The sequence below is a fragment of the Limulus polyphemus genome, unplaced genomic scaffold, assembly GCF_000517525.1.
Source record: "Limulus polyphemus unplaced genomic scaffold, Limulus_polyphemus-2.1.2 Scaffold230, whole genome shotgun sequence".
NCBI classification, from domain to species: domain Eukaryota; kingdom Metazoa; phylum Arthropoda; class Merostomata; order Xiphosura; family Limulidae; genus Limulus; species Limulus polyphemus.
In genome coordinates, this window is record NW_013665840.1 from 503,947 (window position 1) to 531,015 (window position 27,069).

Below are 27,069 nucleotides of genomic sequence, written 5' to 3' on the forward strand. Positions count from 1 at the left end.
ATCTAATTTGAACCAGTGCTGTATTCAATATACCATGTGACACACAAAAATTGATGTTTAACTGTGTTTTTAATATTCATTTTTAACTTCAAAAATTGAGTAATGTATAATACTAAAATTTGAATTATAATCTACAATTTGATACCAAACTTATTGATATAAATTCCTGAAAAAGTAGTTCAATAAAATTTTGAATGTGAATTAACAAACTCGATGACATGGCCTTTGACCCATGACCTGTCTGGAAAGATTCAAAAGGATCGCTTGTGCTCTTGTCCCAAAGGCACAAGGGATTCGAGTGATGCCCACATTCCCAGAAAAGAAAGAACCATCTGTGCAGTGGGAGAAGGAGAGGTAAGAGTGTGGCATACTATCCCATAGCATGGAGCCAAATGGGAGTCAGCTGAGCCTGACTGAGAGACAAGACGAAAAATAAAATGTACCCAGACTGATGACATATTGAAATGGAGCAAGAATAGATGTCTCAGCCTTAAAAAGGAAGACTGCCTTGGTTGTTTCTGAAAGTATAATCACAATGTGATGTTCTGACAATTGATGAGATGGTGCCGGCAGTAACCAGTAATCCATGGAATGGCGTGTGCACGGTACAATGAAATAGAGGTGACGAGAAAAAATTTATACAATATGGCAGAAACCATAAGAAGCTGAACTGCAGTACCTGACCTTTGTGTACAACAAACACTGGCAAAGTGCAGAGAGGAGCTGACTGCAACAAACTTGGACATCTACAATCCAAGTAAAAAAAGTCAACGCAGACTGAGGAATGAGTAACTTGTGAACCTTGGAGAACCTAGACATTGATATAGACAAGAAAGATTGATGATTGGACACCAATCTCCTGTCTGCATAAGCCCAACAACAGACAGGAATAAAATTTCAGAAGAACTAGCACGACTCTTTCACTACCTCCAGTTCCAAATCCTGATGATGTTGGAGAGATGGAAACCCTACAGGCTGGGTGGATAATAGTGGTGAAGATGTGAACTGAATAACTAGTCTGACTTAGGACCTGCTGCATTCCCAGATGCATGGTTAAGGTTACCACACGTCAAGAAATTCTTGGAGCCAAGCCTCCACAGACCCTGAAGAAATACAATAATCACTGACACTGCTGGTGACTAACCTAGCAGCAGAACCCTTGGATATAGACAGAATCTATTCTGGGTACCAATATACTGAGGGGCTGATGTCGGGGGTTGGGACCCATGAGCAGGGGTGGAACTATAACCCCCTGTAGGAGTTCGATGAAATTTGAGACTCCAACAACAACAGGGAGGAATGTTGAAGCCGAAAACTGAACCAACTCTCATACTAACAATGGATCCAGCTCGTCATTAATAAAGTTGGTGATTGTGAGAGTCTTCCAACAACGTGAAGTGAAAGAAAAACAAAATGTAAGAGTTGTAAGCCTGTAGACTTACCCTGTCTCATCAGAATACATTGATCTATTCAGGTTAACTATAAATTTCACCTTAGAATTCTGAAATTCGAGGAGTAGATGTATTATTTGAAAGTTTGAAAATGCTTCCACCTGGAGGTGGTAGGCTAAATCATGAAGGCATAACTGTCACTTTAGGTAACTGAGAAGTAAACCTTCCAGCATGAACCACAATATCCTTGAATGGAGAGAAAACTAAAAATTTGCTCCCAGACCTTCAGCCATCAAGTAAGGTGCAGGCTCAAAAGTAACTGGGAAAAAGCCCAAAACATCAACTCTTGAAGAACCAAGAGAAGAAAACAAATCAAAGGCAGCTTATCCCAATATTGCCTCGTTTCTTTTTTTTTATAGGTCATTTAAAGACTGTGTTGATTACTATAATTGGAATAGTGTATTGTGAGGTAAATGTGTTTTTTTAGAGCGAAGTAACATTGGGTCATCTGCCATATCCACCCTAGGGAATCAAACCATGGACCCCAGAGCTGTGAGTCCAAGTCTGAAAAGCCAACAGACTAAAAGAAGGCACAGGAAAAAGCTAATTTAAATTCTCTCCAGAATGTCGAGGACTGCCCTCAATTGCAGCCTCAGAGCTCCCCAGAGGACCACCACAGATCCGAATACGTCTCCAGCTCACTATGAATAAGATCACTGACAGTCTCAACCAAGAGTAACCCCCTATAATCAGCTTGCCAATTGGAAGAAATAAAAAAAGTTTTATTATCAATACAAAAATCAGCTAGATAACATGGATAATGTTCAAAGTATCTCTGATCATAATACTGGGAAACCCATTAGTGTGGCTTTGTCAAGAAAAAGTGATAACATTATCTGAATGAGGTGCTTATATACAGTACTAGGTTAGAGGGTGCATTGATGTAGGTGGAGAGGGTTACAAGACATATATTGTCAAGGGCAATTGAGTGTGATATAAAAGACTGGAGCAAGTGAGAAAAAATCAGACCAATGCTTAGATGAGCAAAGGAAGAAACCCTGGCAATTGAGTAATAGCTATAAGTGTGAAAGAGGTAAGTATGTTTTCAAAATTCAACTTTCTTTCATACATTATCAGAAATTAGAGTACGTTCTCAAATAATAAAATAACTTGACAGTTTTGATAAAGACAACTTACATCATATCGTTTTCCATCACCCAATTCATATGCAACTTTTGAAGCATCTTCTGCAGTCTCAGAGACAAGAGCATTGTTGGTAGCATACAACACTGCTCGCTTGATAGCAGGAGGATCATACTGAAGAACATCATAGAGAAGCTTAACATTCCGAGGAGACTGGATGTTTCTGTTGCAAATAGATTTGTCTTTGCAATACCAATTCAAAAAAAGTCACAGAAATCATTTTAATGCAAACCAACCTATAATAAAAAATACACAAAAACACAGAGCAGTGGAACTTAAAAACACTAACTTTAAATCCTATTTACATTTTATTTCCTAATTTGATTTTGCCAGTATGAAACAATTTGAAAGAAATACATGCTTACTAAGACAATTCAAATCAATACAAAGAAAAGCTTAGAAAATTATTCACAACTTTTTATTTTATGATTTTCAGTGATATGTTAAATAGTTACCTGGCTTTTAACCCTTTAAGTACAACATCCATTCATTAACTTGAACTATCCCGATGAAGAATACATATCTATAAACAAACAACCTGAACTACCCTGATGTGGAATACATACATATAAACAAACAAGAAGATTAAACCAGCTGAAAACTGTAAAAATTATATAGAAACATACATTTCTTGGCAGTCTTTGTGTACTATATAAAAAAAACATTTACAAAAATTCTCCTATTGATTTTTCCAGACAAATATATGGAAATGAGTCCAATTCTCTTCATCACTGCAGTGACACTGATATATGAATGTGTCCCACAACCTTGTAAGTTTAACTTACTTGCTAGTTGGAACCCACTACGGCTAGGCTATCTCAATCAAGGACAAATATAATTGTTTGTTGAAGGTCACTAAGATTGGATGATCTCAACCAATGACAAATAGAATTGTCTGTTGGAGTTCACAAATTTGGCTGATTTCAATGACAAGAATAATTTTTTTTTATAGAGTTTACTGAAGTTAGCCAATCTCAGACAACAAAATGTAGAATTGTTTGTTGAAGCTCACTAAAGTCAGCCAATCTCAAATAATGACATGTAGAATTGTTTGTTGAAGCTTGTGAAAGCTGGCTAATCTCAATTAATGAAATGTATTTTGGGCTAGTTTTGGGAGTTCATCATAGTTAGCCAGTCTAAGCCAATGTAAGGTTGGAATATCAATTGAAGTTCACCAAAGTTAGCCAATCTCAACCATTGACATCTAGAAATTGTTGTTGAAGTTCACTATAATTAGCTGATCTCAACTAATAACACAAAAGAAATGTTTATTGGAGTTCACCACAGTTTGTTTGTCTCAAAAGTGTCTTGGAGTTTACTACTGTTAGCTGTTGTCAACCAATGACATGTAGGAACTTCTTGTTGGTGTTCACCATAGTTAGCTAGTCTCAACCAATGACTTGTAGGAAATACTTGTTGGTGGATCATCATAGTAAGCCAATCTCAATCAGAGACATGTATAAATTGTTAGTTGGAAATCACCAAAGTCACATAATCCCAACCAATAATGTGTATGAACCGTTAAATTTAGCCATTCTCAATTACTAATATGTATAAATTTTCTTTCAGAGCACCAAAGTTAGCCAACCTCAATCAACAACATTTAGAAGTTTTCTCAAAGCTTTACAGGCCAAACTTAATTGAAAACTTAAAAGCAGTACTAAGAGAAAGTAGTTATTGAAGATAATTCTTAGTCTCTAGGCATATAAGCACAGAACACCTCAATTAGCTCAGAATTGCTTAATACATCATGAAAAATCATTAAGAAGCATCCAGAACTTTGGAAAATGATGTAAAGCAATAATGATAATATTGGAATTCATAGTTATTTAGCTTTTTCATATTAAAAAATGTCAAAGTTTAGTATGTTTTTGTGATCTCAGCAGCTTAATTGGCCTAATGTTTATTTTTAACAAGAAATAACTGAACAGCAATTCACTCTTACAATGAAATGTAATTATCACCTGGCAGCTAGTCCTTAGAACTGTTATTAAAACAGAGCAGTTTAAGATTATCAGCAAAATCAGTTGCTCAAGCAGTTTTCAGTAATCAGAGGACTAACAAACTGTGATTTTGTTTTCAAGCAAAAGGATTTAAAATCTAGAGTTGCCAAAGTATCTTAGTAATCAAAGTGGCAGTAATCAACTTAAACATGTATCATTAAATATGAATTAATGTGCATGGTAAACTTGTTAATGATCCACAACTACCTTACCTTAGTCTCTCCTTTAAAGGCTTGGCATCAATGTAGTCAAGTGGAAGAAATGTCTCAGCTTCCAACATCTGTTCTTTTAAATACTTAATACAAGATCGAGCTGTACGCTCTGTGTCTACCACAATGGCTTCCATGTTCCTTCCAAGTACCTTAGTGATGGCTACATTATATCGCTTGTGAATGGGCTGACACATGTTAACAAGACGATCATACTAAAATAAATCAGAAGAGCCTACAATGTACATTTAAGGTTTTAGATCACTACACTATATATAGTCATTTCCAATCCTTTTATAAATTCGAAATTAAACCCCATCACCTATGCTAAAAGACTAAATTTTGTGAGCCAATAATGGGAAGGTATTTTAGTATTAAATGACATTCAATTATTTAGTTTTTGAAGCAAAGAAAAAAAATTAATTATATGCAAAAATCTTTGAAAAATGACAGCAATATTAATCACAAAACCTTAAGATTTCCAAATCTAAATTTTATGTACATGCCAATGCTTACTTAAAATTTACAGTATTAAGTTGTTTTTTGCAAGAAGAAACACTCAAAATCCAGAATAAAACATGGCTTAACAAAAAAAAAACAGTACTTTTTGGAGAGGGTCGATAAAGAAAATTAAAGCAAACTCACAGATCACAAATTATTTACTTAAGTCACCTTGGGGTTTTGTAAACAGCGAACAACAGTCTAATAAAAGTTTTACTGTGACAATAGTAACAAAGTTGATTTCTTTCTTTCATAAAGTAAGTGCATCTGAAAAACTTTTAACAAATAAATATAAAACTGGTTTTTCCTTATTTGATCTTCAAGCTGAAGCTTGAATAGAACAAAAAAATTTGGCATTAGAAGAAATAAGAAAATAGGTAATGTACTTACACTAACTGATGGAAATGGCTGAAATAAAAGCCTATTAACACTGGAGCAATCTGAAATTATTATAAAATGGATTTTAATGCTAGATTAATCAGGTGTTAGGAGATCATTTCAAGCTTCACTTGTAGGCAATATCAGTTTATCATCTAACAAAAATGGTAAAAACTGGAATATAAAAATCTGTTCCTCACTGTATTCATAATGGAGATGCTGTCTCAGACTACATATGGATCTCTTTACAGTACCATTATCTATAATACACCTATTATCAAAAACAATTAAAAGTTAAGAAATCATACTTACTACTCCTGGAAACAAACGTTTGAAATGATCAACAATTTCTGCCTTCTTTTTCCGACGTGAATCTTCATGTTTGTCCACCTACCAACAATGAGAAAATATATTAATGTACCAATGTTTCTTCCTCACTAGTTTTAATTCATAAATTACAAAATACCGACACAAACTTGATTTTTCTTTGTACCTTAGCATCACCTAATTCAATCATGATAGATTCAAGCTCATCATTGATTTCAGCAACACGCTTTTTGGCATCTTGTACTTCTTCTCCAAATCCTTCTTCCTGTTTCATTAGATCCGAGAGAGCCTGCTCACTTGTCCTACAAGAATTATTACTTTCTTTAGTAAGAGAACATCCTGAAAAACATCTAGTGATCTTTAACAAATCTTCTAATCATGAACTAAAAAGAGTTTAATCATTAAAAGCTTCATACCAGAAAAAATATTGTTAACCTGTTCTTACATGATAGCATCATATGGTATCAGATCTTAAATGTCAGTGTCACTTGATACTAGAATTTTCAATTTCATAATAATCATGTACTGATTAAGAAAAAGAAAGAAGTTTATTCATTTTATTCGATCATGTATGAAGAGGATAATTATCTAGATAAAGAAAATATTAACATGTACATGTAACTATAATTCTTTAGTGGTATTATGCTGATAATTTAAATAAAAAATAAGATAAATTGACAAACAATTGTCTTTGAGCAGTTCTTTCAATGTAGATAGGTGCATATTAAAAACCAAGCTTTTATTTTAGTAAGTAAACATAATGATTTTCTGAACTACCCAACATTTAATTTTGACCATTTATAGCACTGTTAATGTCTTATGTAGTTTTTTTGTATAGATTATTTATACTTTATAACATCATACTCTTTGAAAACAAGTATTTGCTTTGCTTCTCCAATGTTACATTCAAAACATTTTAGTTGTTGCAGTACATCTAAAATCTAAATACACAGAATATTAATAATAGGTGTTTCAGAGGAAGTTCTGTGATTATTTATTTTGATCTTCTTACTTTGGTACCTTAATCAAAATTCAATATAGAATGCTGTTAAGAATTACTTCAACAGAAGAAAGAGGTCACATTATAATTACAGAAGTGACAGTCATATCTGAGTTCTAATGAGTTTATTACACAAGTTAGAGGTAAATTTGGTTATTTATATTTTCAGACTAGAAACAAGAGTGCATAACCAGCTTGATTCTTTTTAATTTGGTTTTCATTTGGAAGATCATTACAAATGATATTTAGTAAATATACAGATTTTACATAAAAAGGCTGTGTTCACAGAGTTGGTTAAACTTTGGTAATAGCCATTTTGACACCTAGAATGGTGTCAAAGTAATTAAGTACTATAAAATCTAAATACACAAAATTATAAAGCATTATTATACAGCATTATTAACACATTTTTTTTGTCTGCCAACATGTAAATGCTGATGAGTTCTGACATTGAATGAAAGTCATCCTGGGCTGTGTCTTAAACATACAAAAAAATAAATTTAAAACAATTCTACATGCTTCTCTTTTGAAATATAAAACAGACAAATTAATAGAAATGTTTTGCAGTTTAGTATTATTTTTATTCTTAGGAAGACTTTATGCTTCCTCAAGACACTAGTGAACAAAATTAGTATTTAGTAAATACATAATTAACAATAACTTTATTAAAGGTTGTTTTGCCTGAAACATTATTACTTCTTTTGTTTGTGCATTACTTACAGCTACCACAAAACTATTCTCAAAACGTCAAGTCATGCAGACTACAAGTAATATATTTAAGGTGCTTCAACAAACCTGATATATTCATTTAACTTTTCTACTCGACGAACATTCTCTTCTAACTCTGATCGTTTCTGTTTGACTTTAGCCTCCATTTCAGCTTTTTTTCGAAGCTCATTATCATGACGATCTTGATCAGATTTTTGTTCTCTGTTTACAGAGTCAAGTTCTTGAAGATACCTAGAGGACAATTTTCCAGCTTCTTCTTTCAGGCTGTTATATTCTTGAACCTGGAACAAAGTTTCTGTCATACTCTTGAATCAAGAAAACTTTTCTGTTATAGCCTTGAACCAAAAGCTAGGTTTTCATGAGACTCTTGAACCTAGAACAAGGTTTCTATTCTATCATAGTTTTGAACCAAGAACAAGGTTTCTGTAATAAGTCTGAAACCTAGAAAAATGTTTCTGTGATAGAGTTGAACCTAGAATAAGGTTTAAATAAAGATCTTGAAAAGTTTCTGTTATAGTCTTGAATTTAGAAGAGGGTTTCAGTCATTGTCTTCAATCAAGAAAAAGGTTTTCTTTTTAGAGTTCTGAACCTATAATAAGGTTTATGTTATGGTCTTGAACACAGAACAAGGTTTTTGTTGCAGTCTTGAACACAGAACAAGGTTTTTGTTGCAGTCTTGACTTAGGGAAAGGTTTATATTATACCCTTGAACTAAGAACAATTCTTGTGCGTAGAGTAAGGTTTCTGTTATAGTCTTGAACCAAGAACAGGGTTTTTATCAGTCTTGAACCTAGAACAAGGTATCTGGTAATCTTGTACCTAAAACAAGGTCTCTGTTAGTTTTGATTCTCAAAATAGGTTTCTGTGCTAGTCTTGAACCTAGAACAAGGCTTTAGATGAAAAACATGTAATGTGACTTAATTATTGCATATGGTATGCGAGACATTCGGTAATTGTTTTTGAAAAATAGGTTTCTATAGTGATAGCTTGATCAAAAACATTTTACTTATAAAAGAAAAAAAGCATTCCATAAATTAAAACCAGTTCACCCATACCAATTAAAATTAACATGGAAAGATACTTAGGCCTAATATTGATGTCATTCCTACAATAAAGCTCATTTCTCCAACTTTTTTTTCAAACACTTTTTCCTATGTTTATATCAAGTGTTTTATATCCAGTATATAAGGATACTTTTGCTGAAGTTAGTGGCTTCTATTTTTTCATATGTATTTTCTATGTTTTACTTAGGTTCATTGAATTTTATAAGAATGACACTTGAAGACCTGTGTTGCGCTTGTAACTGTTTCCTCTATGATCAATCGTAGATAGTCTGATGACACAGTAATATCTGCTGTAACAGACTTCTGTTAGTGAAGGATTGTGAAGTCAATTATAGACTACACACATTAACAAACTTTCTGCAGTCCTTTCAAAAAGCATGAGAATATCAACTTTAACAGGATGTGGCCAAATGATTCTAGTTTGTCCAGCAAACCTTTTCACGAAAACAGTCACCGATTACCAGGTGAGGCTGGAATCTTGTACACTTTTGGCTTATCAGCTTTTTTCAACTTCAAGTTCTTATCTTATTAATAATACCAGCAGATATGTCCAGCTTAATCGTAATGCCTCTTTTGGGTTAAGGGGGTTCTCATTCATAACCATTTCATTTTGTGGAAAGGGGCATTAATCCCAATTTCGGTTGAGGTGTGGTTTTGGAGATCAATGCTGTGCAAGTTTTTTCTCTTCCAATGCAGCAAACAAAAAGGATGGTAATCTGATGGTGCCACATCTGGAGAATATGGTGTTTGGGGGAGAACTTCCCAACCCAACTCCATAATCTTGTGTTGCATCAAACGTTTCACATGTGGATATGCATTGCAGAGAACAAAAAAGAGGGTAATCTGATGGTGCCATATCTGGAGAATAGAGTGGTTGGGGAGAACATCCCAACCCAACTCCATAATCTTGTGTTGCATCAAATGTTTCACATGTGGATATACATTGTCGTGGAGAAGAACACCTTTCCAATTGATGAGTGAAGGGCGTTTCTGATTAATGGCTTGATTTAAACATTCCAGTTGCTGACTACAGATCTCTGCATTGATAGTTCGCTGTGGATTGAGTTGTGTTGTTTGATTATAGGATGTTTAACACAGCCACTGTACAAATATTTTTATTAAGGTTTTTATACTTATGGTGGCATTGCATTGTTGATTATTAAGACCAAATATACAGATGTTAAACATTTTGCCCATGGCACTTTGTTGTGACAAGCCCATATATTACTTCTAAACTATTATTTGACAAAAGTCTGTGTGTGTGTTTGCTTATATCCAGCAAACTGCTAGAAAGATTGTTACTAAACATGTCATGCACCCTTATAGCCTGAGGGTGACATGGGTGGTTGGCTTCTTGATCTGATCCCCTCGGTCTTTCCTATGCACTGAAAGGGTACATCAGCTAGAATTCTAATAAAATGTGATTAAACCTGTGTAAGTTACATATGCAACACTACTTTTATTAAAGTTAGTTGCCTTTTGGTTTTTTACATGTATAATCTACTTTTATTTTAATTTTTTTGATGTACTCTTCTATTTTTATATTAAAAATGCAGTTATATTTTTGCTATGAATAGAGATCAATGATGGCAAACTTGTTCATTTGGTCTTTAAGAATTTGAAAACATTAACTTTGGTGTTAAATTTTGAAAACATCACATGAACTTTTGTATGAACCTCATGGAACAAAGAAATATTCATGTTTATTATATTATTCTTCTACAGATCTGAAGAAGTTGACTTTAACTACCTGAGATTCTTCAAGAGTGAGATCTCGACCCTGAGACTCTGATTCCTGGGCAAGCTGCTCTTCAAACTCCTCCTGTCTTGCTTCTACTTCTTTCAGTTCATTTTCCAACTCTTTAATCTCCCCTTCATGAGCTTCATGAACCTTTTTTGCAGCTTTCAATGATTTTCTGTAATAATATGAATGACAAACACTTGGGAACAAGGAAGAGGAATCTATTATTTCGAAGCTTTATTAAGGTTTTTCCAAATGAATGAAAAGATGACTGGTATCTGGAATGTTAAGGAGTGAAACATGAAGTGACAAAATAAAGATATTGAAAGTTCAAAATTTTTTAAAATACATGTTAATAACATTACATTCACCACAGAAGAGGTTAAATACAAAAAAAATAAAAATATTTTTTGCATTTTAGTTTCACATGTTCACTGATTACTGTAAAAATGAAAATTAAATTTCTGCAACATTTTATGAACTGTTCTTCATTGTAGCTCATGCAGTAAAGAGTAACATGAATTGCAATATAAAAGATTTATAATAAACTATAAAGTGAATCAATTAACAACAATTCAAATGTTATTAAACAGACTTATTTCGTTATAAATTAAATACATAAAAACTTGAACTGATTCTGTACATTCTAGAAACATCTGGTGAATTATTTTGTTGTACTCATTTGCAACTTTAAAAAATACCCTATAATTAATATAAAACTTGGATGAAACCATAAGGTAATAAGTGACAGAAGGCAGTTAATCTAATTCATATCTTTCATTGCCAAGTTGTAAAAAACAAAAACTGTATGAATATCAGTTCAATTAAAAGTTACTAGTATCAAAGCTCACTAATACAGATATGTTTACAGATAATCAAACCAATAAAAATAAAGGCTCACTTTGCAGATTCCAGTTTTTTCTGCATATGGGCTGTCCTCTCTTTGGCTTTGATATATGCTGGTCTCTTTTTGCTTAATTCTATTTCCTGAAACAAAGCAAAGTTTATTCTATGATTTTGAGAAGTTTTCAAATTAGAATATAAAGTAGTATGATACATTGAATTTTTAATAAAATTAACAAGATTTTTTAGGATATTAAAAAGAAACATAAAAAACAAATCACAAATAAATTTATACTGAATAACACAACTCTAACAAAATTCCAATAATTCAAGGGCAAAATAAGCATTCTTAAGTATATTTTATCACTTCCTGTTTAGCCCAACAAAGTGACCATAATATCTAAAACACACAGTAATTTTGTTTCTGCTTTGTTGAGCCTGCAAGAGTTGACTGTAATATTTAAAGTACACTCTGACTTCACTTCCCCTTTTTTGAGTCTACAGGAATCGATCATAATATTTAAAGCACAAACTGACTGTTTTCCCTTTGTTGAGCCTATAGAAGTTGATCATAATATCTAAAGCACACACTGACTTATTTCTGCTTTATTGAGCCTGTAAAAGTTAATTGTAATACTTAACACACACTGATTTTTGTTTTTCCTATGTTTAGCCTTCATAAGTCAATCACAATATATAAATCATATCCTGACTTTTTCCCTTTGTTGAGCTTGCACAAGTTGATCATAATATCTAAAGCACACACTGATTTTATAGTAGAGATAAAATACTAAGTTTCAGCTAATGAATTGAGGTTCTTACTAAAAACACTCTTAGAACAGAATTTAAAATTTACAACAGTAAACACGGTACTATCACCCCAATGTGGGATAACTATTCAAATTTTGAATATATCACACTGCTAGTTACATAGCACTGACATTTTGTTTCATCATCTAAGAATATATTTCTCATGAAAATTTTGCATTTCTAGAAGGATACAGTTCAGAAACAAACACATTACTTGAAATATGTTAGAAATGCAAAGTTTTAGTGCCTATATGAGCTTGCTGCAACACCTACACAGTTTCTTTCTTTAATATTAGGTTGTCAAGAAATTAATATTTTTAGAGAAAAAACCAAACAACTTATATATATATATATATATATAAAAAACATTTATTAAATGAAATAGTTTCCATTCTTATCGATGATGCTTTTCCATCTTACAACCAGGCTGTTAATGTCCTGATTAAAGAAATCACTTGGCTTTGAAGCAAAAAACATGTCGATGTCTTCTTTAACACCTTCCACATTTGCATACATTTCATCATTAAGATGGTGTTGCAGCAAATCAAAAAGATGGTAATCTGATGGTGCCATATCTGGAGAATAGGGTGGGTAGGGAAGAACTCCATAATCTTGTGTTGCATCAAACGTGTCACATGTGGATGTGCATTTTCGTGGAGAAGAAGAACACCTTTGCGATTGTCGAGTGAAGAGCATTTCTGATGAACGGCTTGATTTAAACATTCCAGTCACTGACTATAGATCTCTGCATTGAGAGTTCACTGTGGATTGAGGAGTTCGAAATAAATTACTCCTTTGATGACTAACCAAATACAAAGCATCACCAAAACCTGAATGGACTCCAGGTTTTTGGGTCAGAAGTGGTTTTTGTTTGGAACTGAGCCATTGTTTTTGGCATTTAATATTTGCATGGAGAATCCATTTTTCATCACTGGTGACAATTCTCTCCAAAATGGTTCACGCACATTACACCTTAGAAGAGATGAAGCAACGGTCACACGTTGGAAACGATGATCATCGGAGAGTTCGTGAGGCACCCATACACCTTTTTTATAGAGTTTTCCCATATTCCTTAGATGTTTACGTATTGTTTCATGAGAAACATGCAATTTCATGGCCATTTCACGAGGTTAGACTCAACAAACGTCTTCAGAGCATCAATATCAATTCCAACATGTTGGCCCCTGCCATCACAGTTTTTAAGGCTAAAGTCACCTGAACTAAATTTGCTGAACCATTGTTGACACTTATGAATGTTCAAAACATTTCCATAAACGTCTTTGATATTCTTTGTGGCTACAGAGGCATTGTTTCCCTTCTTGTATTTAAACAGCATTATATGCTGAATGTGTGTCTTGTCGTGTGCCATCATTATAAGGGATTAGAGTATACTAAACTTTACACAATATATAGGCTACACTAACATGATGTTTAGGTGGTTCATTTAACTATTATACGTGACGTACGTTTTTTGGGGGGTAGTTAATGAAAGTGTTCCAAAATGCGGCATTAATTTCTTGACAACCTAATAGATGTAGCATCAGGAAGTTCAAAATAGCCTTACATGTACTGGTACACCACCAATTTTCTGGCACCCTTGGTTCCAGAGTCTTGCCTGATTATCCGTTTTGCCAGACCAACAGAGGTCGCGTAATAATAATTCAACAATACACCTCTGACTTAAATAAAACAAATATTAAATGTGAATTAAATGATTAATGAAATAGATTAGTGTAGGTTTAAATGATACAGGTTTATTAGTACAGTATAAACAAAAAAGTTTATTAATTACCGTACTTACAAAATATGTTGCAGTAGTACAGCTTCTAAAGTGTCAAATTTTAGAATTTTACTGTTATTATTATTATTGTTATTTTCAAATACATTATATTTTGAATTTTCATACACTATTATCAACATTCTGTGTAGTAAAAAATTGAAGAAAAAATCGACTAAATATTTGTATCTTGCTAAACTAAATATTCTTGGCAACATTCATGAAAAAAAATTCAAGCAATTTGATCCAGTAGTTTAATATTTATAAGAAAATTTTCACAAGAGTGGTGTATCTACTTAAAAATGTAAGTAATCCATCCCAAAAGAGCATGCGTCACTCACAATGTCATCTGTGGCCACCCAGTGAAGTAGTCTGGCGGTCACAGAAATTTCAAGTGTGATCTCGTAATTTTGTCCAGATTTAAAAAGGAGCAGGATTGTCAGTTGCCGGAAAAATCAGTGGTGTACTGTAGTTTCATAGTGGCTAGTTTTACAATAATATTACTGCTTCCTATAAACTTAATTTTTTCTGCAAGTAAGAAAAACTGTTTCTTAAGTTTAAAATACACTCATATGACATTTGAGCTTAGAAGTTTCTTTTTCTTGTGTACAGCTGGTTACTGTTATTATTAGGAGATCTATGAAAAAAATAAACTGAAAATTCTCACATACTTTGTTGAAGTATGTTATGCAGGACATCAAATTTTATGTGTCAAAAGATTAAAATTATGTGGCCAACAATTTGGAATTATGCACCATAAAATAGCTGATTATCAGAAAATTTGAAAACTATACAACTTTTACTTGAAGTTAAAAGTTACAACAATAAAATCTAAAAGGATGTTAGATATAAAGTAATAGAATTTCACCATCAACTGGAATTTAAATTTTCTATATTGCAATAACAGTAGCAAATACTTTTATAGCTTAGAGGTCTTTCTACAAGACATTAATCAGACTGCCTGGCAAGTAGGCACCATTTGCCAAGCATAAAAAGTCAGAACTTATAAATCTGGTAACAGTGATCTAGACTTGACTTTACTATGTCTAGAAATTCAGATTTTAATTATGCACTCAATCACTGTTTACGGGGTTACATGCAAATTATGTCATGTCTGTGTAAATGTGTTAAATTGAAGAATTATTGAACATAGTATAGACGAACTAAGAATCATAAGTACTTTTAGAATCAACTTTAAAGGTTATTTGTTTAGTTCTTGAAGTAACATTTTAACAATGTGTGTTACACCACTGTAATTGACACAGTGAAAAACTATGTTATCATAAACTACCTTTTCTTCCATAGTTTTTCTTTCTTTGTATGTTTGCCTGCCATGAAAAAACAATTATATGCTTTTTTGGAAAAAAACTCACATTTATGAAGGATAATGGTTCTTGATCCCTAATTCAAATTAAAAAAACAAATGTCACTAGAAGAACATCGATATCATCATCAGATTTTTATCCTTCTAAAATATTTTAGCATGGGCATTTAGAATTTGGAGGAAGTAAAAGCACAATACAGTCACAAGGTATAATTTTAACAGTATCATGAATCAGAATAAATTACAAAAAAGAAAATATGAATGTAGGCTTAATCCTTGTCATCAACCCTACCTTCCATTATGCTTAATCCTGTGATCTCAGCTCTGTCAATGTGCACTTGTTATAAAAATTTAATTAAATGACTTCTTTTTTTAATGTATGTTAATGAACTTGACATTAAATCATAGCTTATAATTATAAGTTTTAATTTCGTAATTCAAAAATGAAATATATATAAATAAATTTTCCATCTTTATGTGTCAATTCTTCATTTTAGATTTTCTATATTCCCTTTTATGGATTTCAGAGTGTTTGACCAATTAGGAACACAATGTACAAATACTGATAGACCAGAATATAAAATTTGAGCCTCCTATCTTCTCCAATTGCTGAAGTATAAATAAATTTGTTGCACCCATCAGTTGAGTTCCTCCCACCTTATCATAGATTTGAATTAATTTATTTACATTGTGTTTCCTAATTTGATGGTCATGTTTATAACCAATAGCAATAGAATATTATTATGGATATTTCTTTTTGGTAGAGAGATCTAGACAATTCACCACAGATGACTTATGCCTGATCATTTTTGGTCAGCTCCAAGCAGCTAATTAGAATTTTTTATCACCTATTTATTGCTTAGTTAGAAAGCCAGTTAAATTACAATAGTTTCAGGGTATTCTATTCTAGTGCCTAATATATTTTTGTCTTCTAAGAGGCATATTTGAACTAAACAAATTTCTATTTGAAAAAGTGACTTAGTGAAAAATAATGAGGCTTGCCACAGTAAACCTACATGAATTTTTATTTAAACATTAACTTTCTGAAAAAAATGTGATGCCTAACACAGTTGTTGCAATTTCAAAGATCACGTGGGTCCCATACTTTGCTCGAGGTGTTTAAAATATATGTTAATGATTTACCACTGTTATTTATTGCTGTTTAACTTGAAGATTACTGCTCATGTAGGTAAAAACTAAATGAGATATGAAGAACTAAAGATGAAAACAATAATTTTTTTCATAACATGAAAATAACCTATTATTAAATTTCATTAGCTTACCTTCTATAACCTCTTAAAATATATCGGAAGTTTCTTTTTTTCTAAAATTTTATTTTTTATTTTCTCTACTTTATCACCATACAGATTTGGTCAATTTGACCAACCTCATGCCCATAACAAAAGCAACAACAAAAAGAAATAAAACTGAAGTTAACATTTTCCTTATCTGAAAATTTATTTCTGATAGATACTCACCTCTTCACACACAAAGTTATTTTCTCTGTGCATCTGCTTTATAGATTTGCATGCCACTAGCCTTTAGGCAACTTCTACCTAATCTCATGAATTTTCTTATGAATTGAGCTACTGCATAATGATGTAATTATGCAACAAACTCTCTGCCAATATGAGGGTGACACAACCTCCCTGTGCACTAACTCCTTCTATAATTTTGCACTCGTGAATTCTTGACTAGGAAAGTATGTCTAATACCAGAAGTAGGTATGATAGTGGGAAGAGGTATCTATCAAAATATTGTTACGTCTCCCCTGTGTTAGTTGATTTTCAGTAACTTCATTCTGACAAAACTTTAGCGACACAAGTCCTTACTTAATAAAACTGGTTTATTCTTTCCGAATACAACTTTACGATACACTTAATCTCAACAGTCGCGCTATAACAAACGCTATAACAACGAACGTTAACTTCAACAATACTCTCTGACTGCAGTTCAATTACTCACTACCTACACTGTTCTCCCGTCACGTTGTGAGTGTCTTATATATATATACCAGACTAACATATATCTAGTAAATGCTAGGGCATTCTTGAAGGAACAGGATATTTCTAGAAATACGTGGCGTGATACTAGTCACGTGACCTCGCTGACACAACAATATTTTAGAGTAAGGAAAATGTAAACTTCAGAGATGATACACACTTCTTCACACAGAAAGCTAGATTCCCACATTGATATGGTGGAAGGACAGGTGCTAAATTTACATAGATAAGCTACCTTCAGAAAGTGCTAGAAGGAAACCCATGGAGTGTGACACCCAATGGCAGGGGCTCCATAAAGGCACACCTATGGAATACCACATCTCATATCCTCCAGAGTACACTCAGCACCCAGAATAGAAGAAAGGAAGAGGTAAACAATCCTCATGTGTCATGGGTATGGGCAGAATAAGAACATGGCTGTCTAAGTACTTGCACACAAGATGTCAGAGAGCCAATAATTGTAGTGTGGTTGGGGCTCATTCAGACTGTACCTAGTGTAGACTTCAACTCTACTGACAAACATTATTGGACCAACTCTAGCTGTGGGAAGAGGGCACAGAAATTATTAATGTATGTTCTTCTCAACTCTACCATCAGATTCTTGGACCACCACCAGATGCGGGAGGAGTGCACAGAATTCATGCCATAGTATGTGTAATGTTAGTGTGTCTCACCTCAACTCTTTTATCATTCCTGGACAAACACCAGCTATGGGAAGAGGGGACAGAAGTCATGAAATAAAGTTTAGAATTTTAGGAGTGCACAATTTGTTAATAAGTGTTGACCTCAACTCAACTGAACAGGAGATGACTGCAGGAGGAGGGCACAGATCTTAGACTGTGCTCACCTCAACTCTACTAGACAGTTGTAAGCTGCAGGAGGAGAACACAGTCTTGTAATGTTTCTTATTTCAACTCAACAGAACAGTTGCAGACCACAGGAGAAGGGTGCAGTACCATATGAAGTACTTCTGGCATGTTGTTATTGGAATTATATGAGGGGTGACCTGCACTACATTGACGTTGTCATCATGGCCCCACTTCCCATTGATTAGCACCCCTTGTTCTAACCACAGAAATTACGTACTAATCCATAAGGGCTCTCCATGGTCTACCACCTCAGCAGCAAGGAACTGGTAAGGATCTCCCATGCTCTACATGTAAAAAAAGAGAGTAGGAATTTGCAGTGGGGAGACCAGAGAAAATGCCAGGATCCCCATCAGTCCTGTTTCAGCTGGAAAGGTCTTTTACTGGAGAGAGTGTGACAGGTAACTGTGTAAAGCAATTTTGAAAAGCCAGAAAATGTGAACCAGGAAAGCAGGCAGAGCATCCCCTGGTGCTTACTTTTGCCATGATAGTCTATGGAGTGGGTACAGTTGTCAGATATTAGAATATGCCACAAGGATAGTTCAAGTGGTCTTGAAGAACACCCCATCTCAACAGTGGTTATATATGGAACCAGGGTGGATGGTATGAGTGCTTTCTTTTATCCTGGCTCAATGTGAAATAAGTGTATCCTGGGAGGCACCACCAGCCACCTGGCATAATCTTGTAAGCAAATGCTAGAAAACAAAGTGGAATGAACTCACTTGTCTAAAGACAGTGAGTAGTCTGTAGGACAGCAAATGGAGACAAGACAGCCAGATGGTGAAATTAGTAGGTGATGAAGTTACGCAAGGTAGTCCTCCAGCAGTCATGGGAAACAAGTGGCAAGAGAATGAGAGAGGTGACAAATCTGATGGGAAAAAATATGGACCAGCTGTGAGCAGCAACCCCCAATGAGGTGTAGACCAATCAAAGAACTTGTCGGATCATACCTAAAAAGGTAGAAGGAAATTTGTCCCTGGAGGAAGAGGAATCTCAGGGAATGTAGAGTGGAAGATGGAAACCATGAAAGTTAACATATTCTAATACTGAAAATGAATTTCCAATAGGTATTTGCCTCTTCATAGCTATAGCTATCTCAACCTTCATTTGCCCTTTAGGCATTGGTCAATCTAATGAACAGTTCACCAGTCTTTTATAACCCTATATTTTTTGCATCATGTGCTGATCATGTGACCACCCTCCATCAATCCCATTGCCCCTATATACTAGCACAGGTAGCTCCCTCTACCATTGGAGCACAGTCCTCAATTTCGAAAATTGGCATATACAAACCTGAAAACATCAGAAAATTAGTGAGGAGGAAGAGGAAAGTACCTATCAGAAATAAATTTTCCATATTAGAAAATGTTAACTTCCCAAATGGTACTACCTCCTTTTCCAGATTGAAAAGGTGGAGGGGCCAGTGAAGGTGCAAAAACAAATAATCAAGCGGAGAATGACTGCTATGAAAAATAGCAGGTCTGTCACTATTAAATACAAGGCACACCTGTGGGATATAGCACTACTTCTGGAACAGGTATGATCTTCATCCAGTAAAGAAGATAAGACACATAGGGTGGAAATGAAGAGAATACATGGCTAGGACTAGAGGACAGAGTATGAACAGGCCAAGTGCAGTCTGCCTGGGCAGAAAACATCCAAGAGAAGTGCCTTGTGGTAAGATGTATTATATCAAGTGCAATCCAAGGACAAAAGTAACATGGAAGCACATTGCATAAGTTTATAAGATCACAAGTGTGGTCCACCTGGGCAAAAACATTCGGGGAAAATGCCTTGGATTTACAACAAAATAGCCAAGTGAGGTCCATTCAGGCTAAAACATACAGGAAAAGCTCCTTGGTATACAATGGAGTACATCAAGTGCAGTCCATCTGGACAAAAACATCCAGAGGAAGCACCTGGTATACGAGATTTTGTGCCATATTGTATGTGTAATATGGAGCATAACAATGAGAGAGAAATCAATAAGTGTGGTCCACCCAGGCAAATACATCCAGGGGAAGTACACTGGATTAATATCAAAATAGCCAAGTGGGGCCCATCTAGGCAAAAACATATGGAGGAAGCCTGTTGGTATACCTTGGATTATGTCAAGTGCAGTCCATCTGGGCAGAAAATATCCAGTGATCTTACAGAAACATCCCATCAGTAAGTGCTATTATAAAACGATTCAGCATACCTTACCAGGCAACACCCACCCCCAGGTGGGATCCAGAAATGCAGAGGAAAACAACTGTTTTTGAAATGGTAAAAAAAGAAAAAAGGATGCATAAGTGAAACTAAAATGCATGTTTTTTCTTATGGCAAAGCCATATCGGGCTATATTCTATGTCCACAGGGTAGAATCAAACCCCTGATTTTAGCATTGTAAGTCCAAAGACTTACCACTGTCTCACTGGGGGATGAAACCAAAATGTCAACTTACCCCAGTTAAAAGCAAACAGATGTGTGGAGAATTGCCAAAGGCAGAAGATGATACCTGACTGAGGAGGATACAGCAACTTCTCCACCTTGATGAGATACCCCACCCTAGCAGAATCCCAAAGAAGGAAGCAGGTGTGATTGGCAGATTGGACTCAGGAAGAGGCAAGCAGGAGTTAGTCATCCATGTAATGATAAGTCTGAAGACCTAACGAATGAAGATGATGTGTTAAGGCACAGAACACATAAGGAGCCAAGGCAAAACCAAACGGTAGTGCACAGAACTGGAACACATTCTTTCTGTGGATAAACTAAAGATAATGACGTGACTCCTCAAAAATAGAGATATGAAAGTAAGCATCTGTCACGTCATATTTGCTCATGGAAAGACCTGGGGGGGGGAACCTACCAAAGAGAGAGGTAGGATGAATCCATGGTGAATCAGGGTGTGTCCAGAAAGGCATTCAGCCAGGATAGATTGATAATAGGTCTCCAATCTCCTGTCTTTTTGGGGACAACAAACAGATGGGAGCAAAAACTGGTCGAACAGGCAACACACATTCTACAGCACCCTTGTGAAGAAGATCAAGAACTGACTCTGCTAGACGACTGAACAAGACACGATCCTGAGCAGGAGAAAAAGAAACCAGGAAAGAGCACAAAGGAAGAAGGGACCAGAATTGAATGCACAGACCCACTGATAGAACCCCTAACACTCATGGATCCATCGTGAAATGGTTTCCAGATGGTGGAAAAGAGTTGTAACCTCACCCCACACACTCATGGAAAGACCTCCCATAACTGATAGTGAGGCCAAGTGGAACAAGAATGGGAATAATGGGTGTAAGGAAAGGAACGTCAGGAGTAGGGAGATGGCAGGGCAAGGAAGAAGGAGCACAGGGCACTTGAACAAGCAAAGGTTGAGCAGAATCAGTAGGTTGAGACAAACGAAAAGCAAGGGAGGACAAAGAATAATGCAATTTTGCCACATGGACCCTGGACTCCAAAGATTCAGGAAGACCCTTAAACAAACGTTTGAAATATATTTAGGAGGTTAAGGAGATTACACAAATGAAATTTGAGATTTTTGAAATGAAAAAGTATTTTTAAACTTAACATGAAAATCACTTTGCAATTGGACTATTCAAAACAAATACTCGATATATTCAAGGACAAATCTATTTTAGTTTATTAAAATTACTTCACTAAAAAAAATATGATTTTTTGTATGAGAAAGACATAATATTTACTGAAAGACTGCCACATTTCTTGAAGATAAACACACTATATTAACAGTTAGTAGTATAAAATCTCTAAAGACTTTGGATGAGTACAAAGTGGTCACATGGTCAATCATATTGCCAACTGGAGTTGAGAGAGTTAATAACAAATCTTCACGACAAAAAACCATAGAAGAATTAAGACTTGGTTAATTATATTCTTAATGAATGTTAATTTCTAAGGAAATAAAAGTCTATCCTTTGGGATAGGAGAAAAATGATTAAAAACTTATAACTGCATTGTTGCCATGTGAGACTCCTTCGAGCTGTGCAGTAATGTAAGTTTACACATTCTTTAAATTTTCATTTGTTAATTGTGCTAAATAAATGTTAAAAAATGATAAAAGATCATTTATAAAATATTTTTACATAAAGAATTGTTTCGGTTAAAATTATTTTTACTTGAATTTAAGTTTTATATGCAGGTGTATACTCATGGGTTGTGACAGGGTTAATTCCTTTGAGCCCCATGTTCTATAACGGTGGTTCTTAACCTTTTTGGGAAGCCTCACCCAATTGGTTCACAGAATATGTCCTTGCACCCCTTGCCTTTCAGGATTTGTTAATAGTTCTCTCTTATGTTTAATTATATCTCATCTATAATCAATAGAAAGTTAATGTTTCCATCTATCAAATGATGTATTATATTATGTTCTGAACTGATACATGTTAATTTCAATTATAACAGAAGCTTCATTCCTGTGGGAACTTTAATGACTAGCTTGGGAGAATTTGTAATGGCTATTGTTGCATAGTTATGGTTGAAAATAATAAAAAGTTTACTATCCATTTGCTATCAAGTGATGTCAGGAGTCAAAAGGGAGAAATCCTACCTGTAATGGAAATGCCAACATGTCCCACCCCCCAGAAATGACATTTCACACCCCTAAAGGGTGCATACACCGCAAGTTAAGAAACACTGTTCTATAATGATTTAATCCCTATGAGCTCTACTTCCCATTAAAGCTTTATACTTGTCAATCTCACATATCTTCATTGCTTAATCCTTATCAATCCCATCTTGCATCATAGTTTAATCCTCATCAACCATATCTCCCTTCATAGCTCAGTCAAACTCACCTTCTATCATGGGTTAATCCTTGTTAACACCACCTTCCATCATAATTTGATCCTTGTCTTCAGGTATATTTTGTCTCAAACAATCACAACAAAAGGGAATGAATATGTCATTTTGATTTTATAATAATCTAATTTCATACTACATTAAACTTAAAAAACAACAACATTCGTGCCTTACAAAGTTGATTAATACTACTTACAGCTTCTCTTATTTGTTGTTCAATTTTAGTCAGCTCTCTTGTAAGTTTTCCATTTTCTTTCTTCTTTTCTTTAATCTCTTCCTCAATTCTTTCCCGCTTTCTACTGACTCGTTCCAACTCCTTATTCTTTTGAGCTAGATCCTCAGCTAATTGTTCAATATCTCTCTCATTGTGATACAGTTTGAAAAGCTGCCACTGAACTTTCTTCTGAAGCTATGTGTAACAGCAGAACATTATATTCTTGTGACTATTTCACAAAAGTTATAATTTTCCTACACTGATAATATATTTCCAACAGGTACTTATTTCCACTCACATACATAGCTATTCTTGTTCAGTACTGCCATCTATTTAAAAAAAAATTTTTTTGCATACCACAAGCTTTTCACTCCTATGTACCCTTCGGTTTACACAGTCTAACTGCAAATTATCATGCGACAGACCTCAACCAATAGACGTGCCCCCCCCCCTCCCCACACACACACATGTGACTCCCTCTATGCTATTCTACCTAACTATTACTTCGAGTTTAGGCAGGAAACTAAGCACTGGTAAACAGTGGGAGGAAGGGTGGTAAGAATGAGAGGTAACTACTTGTCAGAAATATATTTTCAGTGTACCTATATTCTCACATACATACCTATTCTCATTCAGTGCTGCCCTCCATTTGCAAAAACTTTTTGTACACCACAAGCCTTTCACTCCTACATGCTCCTTGGTTCACATGGATTAACTGATTCATGCATGGACAAAACTCCATCAATAGACGTGACCCACACACACACGACTCATGTGACTCTATGCTATTCCGCCTAACTATCACTTATGTTTGGCAATGCTCGTGTTCAGACATTTTATTTAGTGCTCTTTAAAATCGAATTTGAATTTTTGTAGCATTTATTTTCTAGTTTAAAACCTATAATTTTCCATAATATTATTTTATTGTGGTGTTATTTCATTTTCTAAACCCAGTTACGGAGCTTAATTAATTCTCTGTTTGTCATTCTTTACCATCACAGTTGTGTTCGGTTTAAATTGTGAATTCTGAAGTGCATATGTTACCACATTGGAGGTTGTACCATCTTCCAGCACATTTACTCAGGCTTCAGTAGGGGTAACTTGTCTTTGGAAATATCGGCAATTATTCGTTGAGAGATTGATTGCTATTGGAATCAACCTTCTTTTCCTGATCTTGCCCAACTTCCTCCTGAACAAGCCAAACCTGTTCGGGATGACAGCCTTTTCGTCCACCTGAATTTGCTGTGTCTTCCCCAGTTCCTACTGTGGGTTCCATCAGGCCTAATATGGCTTTTTTGTACATGATTTCACAGCTATGTTCTGTTTTTCCCTTTCCCTGATTTCCTATCATCCTCTATTTCCTTGTTACATGATACTCCTTCTTCTCAGTATTTTGTATTTCTACCTCTCCTGATATTGGGTTCATGCTGAGCATTTTGTATTTCAGTTACGTGGAGACATGCCTCACCCTCCATGGCCTTTGCAGTGAACCGACATCCATGTGGAGGTAGGATGAGAGATCCAAATCACTCGACATGTGTGATGACATATGGCAATTGGCTCAGCTCTAAATCTAAAACCCAACTACTGGGAACCTTCATCCATGCAAGGATTGGATAAGGGATCCTAATCACACTACATGTGATAAATGAATTCAGTTCTAAATCCAAAACTCAACTGCTGGAAACTGACATCCATGTGAGGGTAGGATGAGGGATCCCAATCATTTCAACACCAGCAGAACACCACTGCCCTTCTACCAACTGAATAACTGAATGGAGGCATTATTGTTTATATTGTACATCTCTGAATCATGAATATACCTCCATGGTCCAATACCTAAGCAGCTTGGAACTTGAAAGTAATAAGGACTCTCTAATTCCACTGGAAGAAACAGAAGGAAAAAAAGCAGTGGAAGTCCAGAGGTACGTACATGTTGGAGACAGTGCAATGAATGATCACACAACCTTATATTGAAAGCAGAGTAAAATCAATTTATTCAATCTAAGGAATAGCAGGGAAGGGCAGCTATCCCTTTCTGCTTTACCCAGGAAGTCCGTGGATGAGGAGAGGCATATTTATGAAGCAAATATACCATGAGTAATAAACTACAAGCAATCTTGCAGAATACCCCATCTCTAGTATATGGAAAAGTACAGAACAGTGTGTGTTTTATAGTCATGGAAGTATGAAAAAGAAATCAACATGGCCTTACAGTTTGGACTTGAATACAAATCTAAGTGAATGAAGTATACCTGGCCAGGCACCACTCACTATAGAATGGGATCCAGATCAAAATAGAGATAAAGAATGAAAAAAAATTACTTAGTTATAGTCACACCTAAGTCTGAAGAATGGCAACAGGTGAAAGTTGATAACCCAAAGAGGAAGAAACACCAACACGATGCAGATAGTGAAAGATAAAAGTATGCGGATTGTTCCACATGCCTGCTTGAAGAATGTCCTCCAATGGATGATGCAGATGAAAAGCCAGGGAAAAAGTGAGGTGCCTAATCTGATGGGAAGACACCTGAAATAATTGATGGGAAAATGGAGACAAGGATGAATGAGCCAATCGAATTAAAAGCCAAACCCAATTGGTAAGGGTGGAAAGAGAGAGATCATGAACAGAGGATAGTTGTCATGGGATAAACAGATTGGAACAGTAATGAAGGAAGGAAGCCATGCGGGTGATTTAACAACAAAAAGCATGAACAGGACATAGAAGTTTATTCAGATCAGACTGAAAAGGGAACTCGGCGAGAAGGGGGAATTACCCTCCCGAGCTGCCAAAATCTTGGGAAGGAAAGATCAATCTGAGTAAAGGAGAAGATAAGAGGAACGATACAGAGTATACATGAAATGTCAATATCAAACAACCCCGACTGACGATGTCCACAGGCTAAAAGGAGGAAATACAATTTAAGGGATAAATGAAACATGGAGCAAGAAGACAAAGGTTCAAATGAAGGTAAAGTAAGACAGTGAAGCATCACACTGACATCCCAACCCGGAAGAGCTGCATGCAATGGAGAGCAACTACTCCAAAAGGAACATAACAGGAGTGACAAGGTATGGGAGGTCAAAACTTTATGGTAACAGAAAAAACGAAAAGTATGGTATAAAGCTGCCCGATGATTGATGAGACCGAAGACTCCTGATCAAATAACCATGTGAAGAAATCTGCAATAATAATAACAGTGGGACGAGGAGGGGAAACTCACAGCCCAAAGACCAATGGCAGAAAATGCTCCACTTATGTTGATAAACCTCCATGGAAGAAGGTCGAACTGAACATGCCAATAATAAAACTACTCACCATGATAAACCAGATATCATTGCCAAGGACCACATAAAAACCAAGCATGAAGACAATGGGCAGGAATGGTGGGATATACTACTTGAGACTGAGGCTGCCATAGAAGGGATGGAATGCTGGGAAGAGTTAACAGTGGAGTATATTGGATCTGGATCATAACCAGATGATTTCAGGCAAGAGGAATAAAATCATCCAAAGCCCAATGGACAACAAGGAGCTCCAGGATATTGATATGGTAAAACTGTTCAGTTGTAGATTGTTGACCAAAAGCAACTTTTTGCTTGACCCATGTTCCCCAGCCATGAAGTGAGGCATCCATGAAAAGATGTAAATCTGGATGAAGAGGAGGAAGTAGAAACCCTGCCAAAGTGAGCCTTGTCCAACCACCAATGCAGATTGTCTACAAGAGAATGAGGAAGGGTAATAGGAACATCCAAGAAATCCCACACAAGGTTCCACTGATCATGAAGAGTCCATTTAAGAGATCTCATATGAGCATGACACATGGAGATAAGTGCCACCATAGAGAACCACATCTCCAAAAGAGATAGAACCTTGCGA

At 35.2% G+C, this 27,069-nt stretch overlaps 1 protein-coding gene across 7 annotated transcripts in view; it reads right to left on the reverse strand.

The window, feature by feature from the left end:
- The window catches only part of LOC106478602 (structural maintenance of chromosomes protein 1A-like), a 160,082-nt gene that overhangs the window by 78,345 nt on the left and 54,668 nt on the right, over positions 1–27,069 (reverse strand). For 6 of the 7 annotated variants that reach the window (XM_022382209.1, XM_013939157.2, XM_022382212.1 and 3 more), the window contains 8 exons: positions 23,172–23,384; positions 11,448–11,533; positions 10,556–10,721; positions 7,808–8,022; positions 6,179–6,314; positions 5,998–6,075; positions 4,810–5,021; positions 2,589–2,757 (listed from right to left, as the gene is read on the reverse strand). In XM_022382209.1, coding sequence (XP_022237917.1) covers positions 2,589–2,757; positions 4,810–5,021; positions 5,998–6,075; positions 6,179–6,314; positions 7,808–8,022; positions 10,556–10,721; positions 11,448–11,533; positions 23,172–23,384 — 1,275 coding nt within the window. The remainder of the gene's footprint in view (positions 1–2,588; positions 2,758–4,809; positions 5,022–5,997; positions 6,076–6,178; positions 6,315–7,807; positions 8,023–10,555; positions 10,722–11,447; positions 11,534–23,171; positions 23,385–27,069) is intronic. The other variant, XM_022382210.1, reaches the window with a different exon arrangement.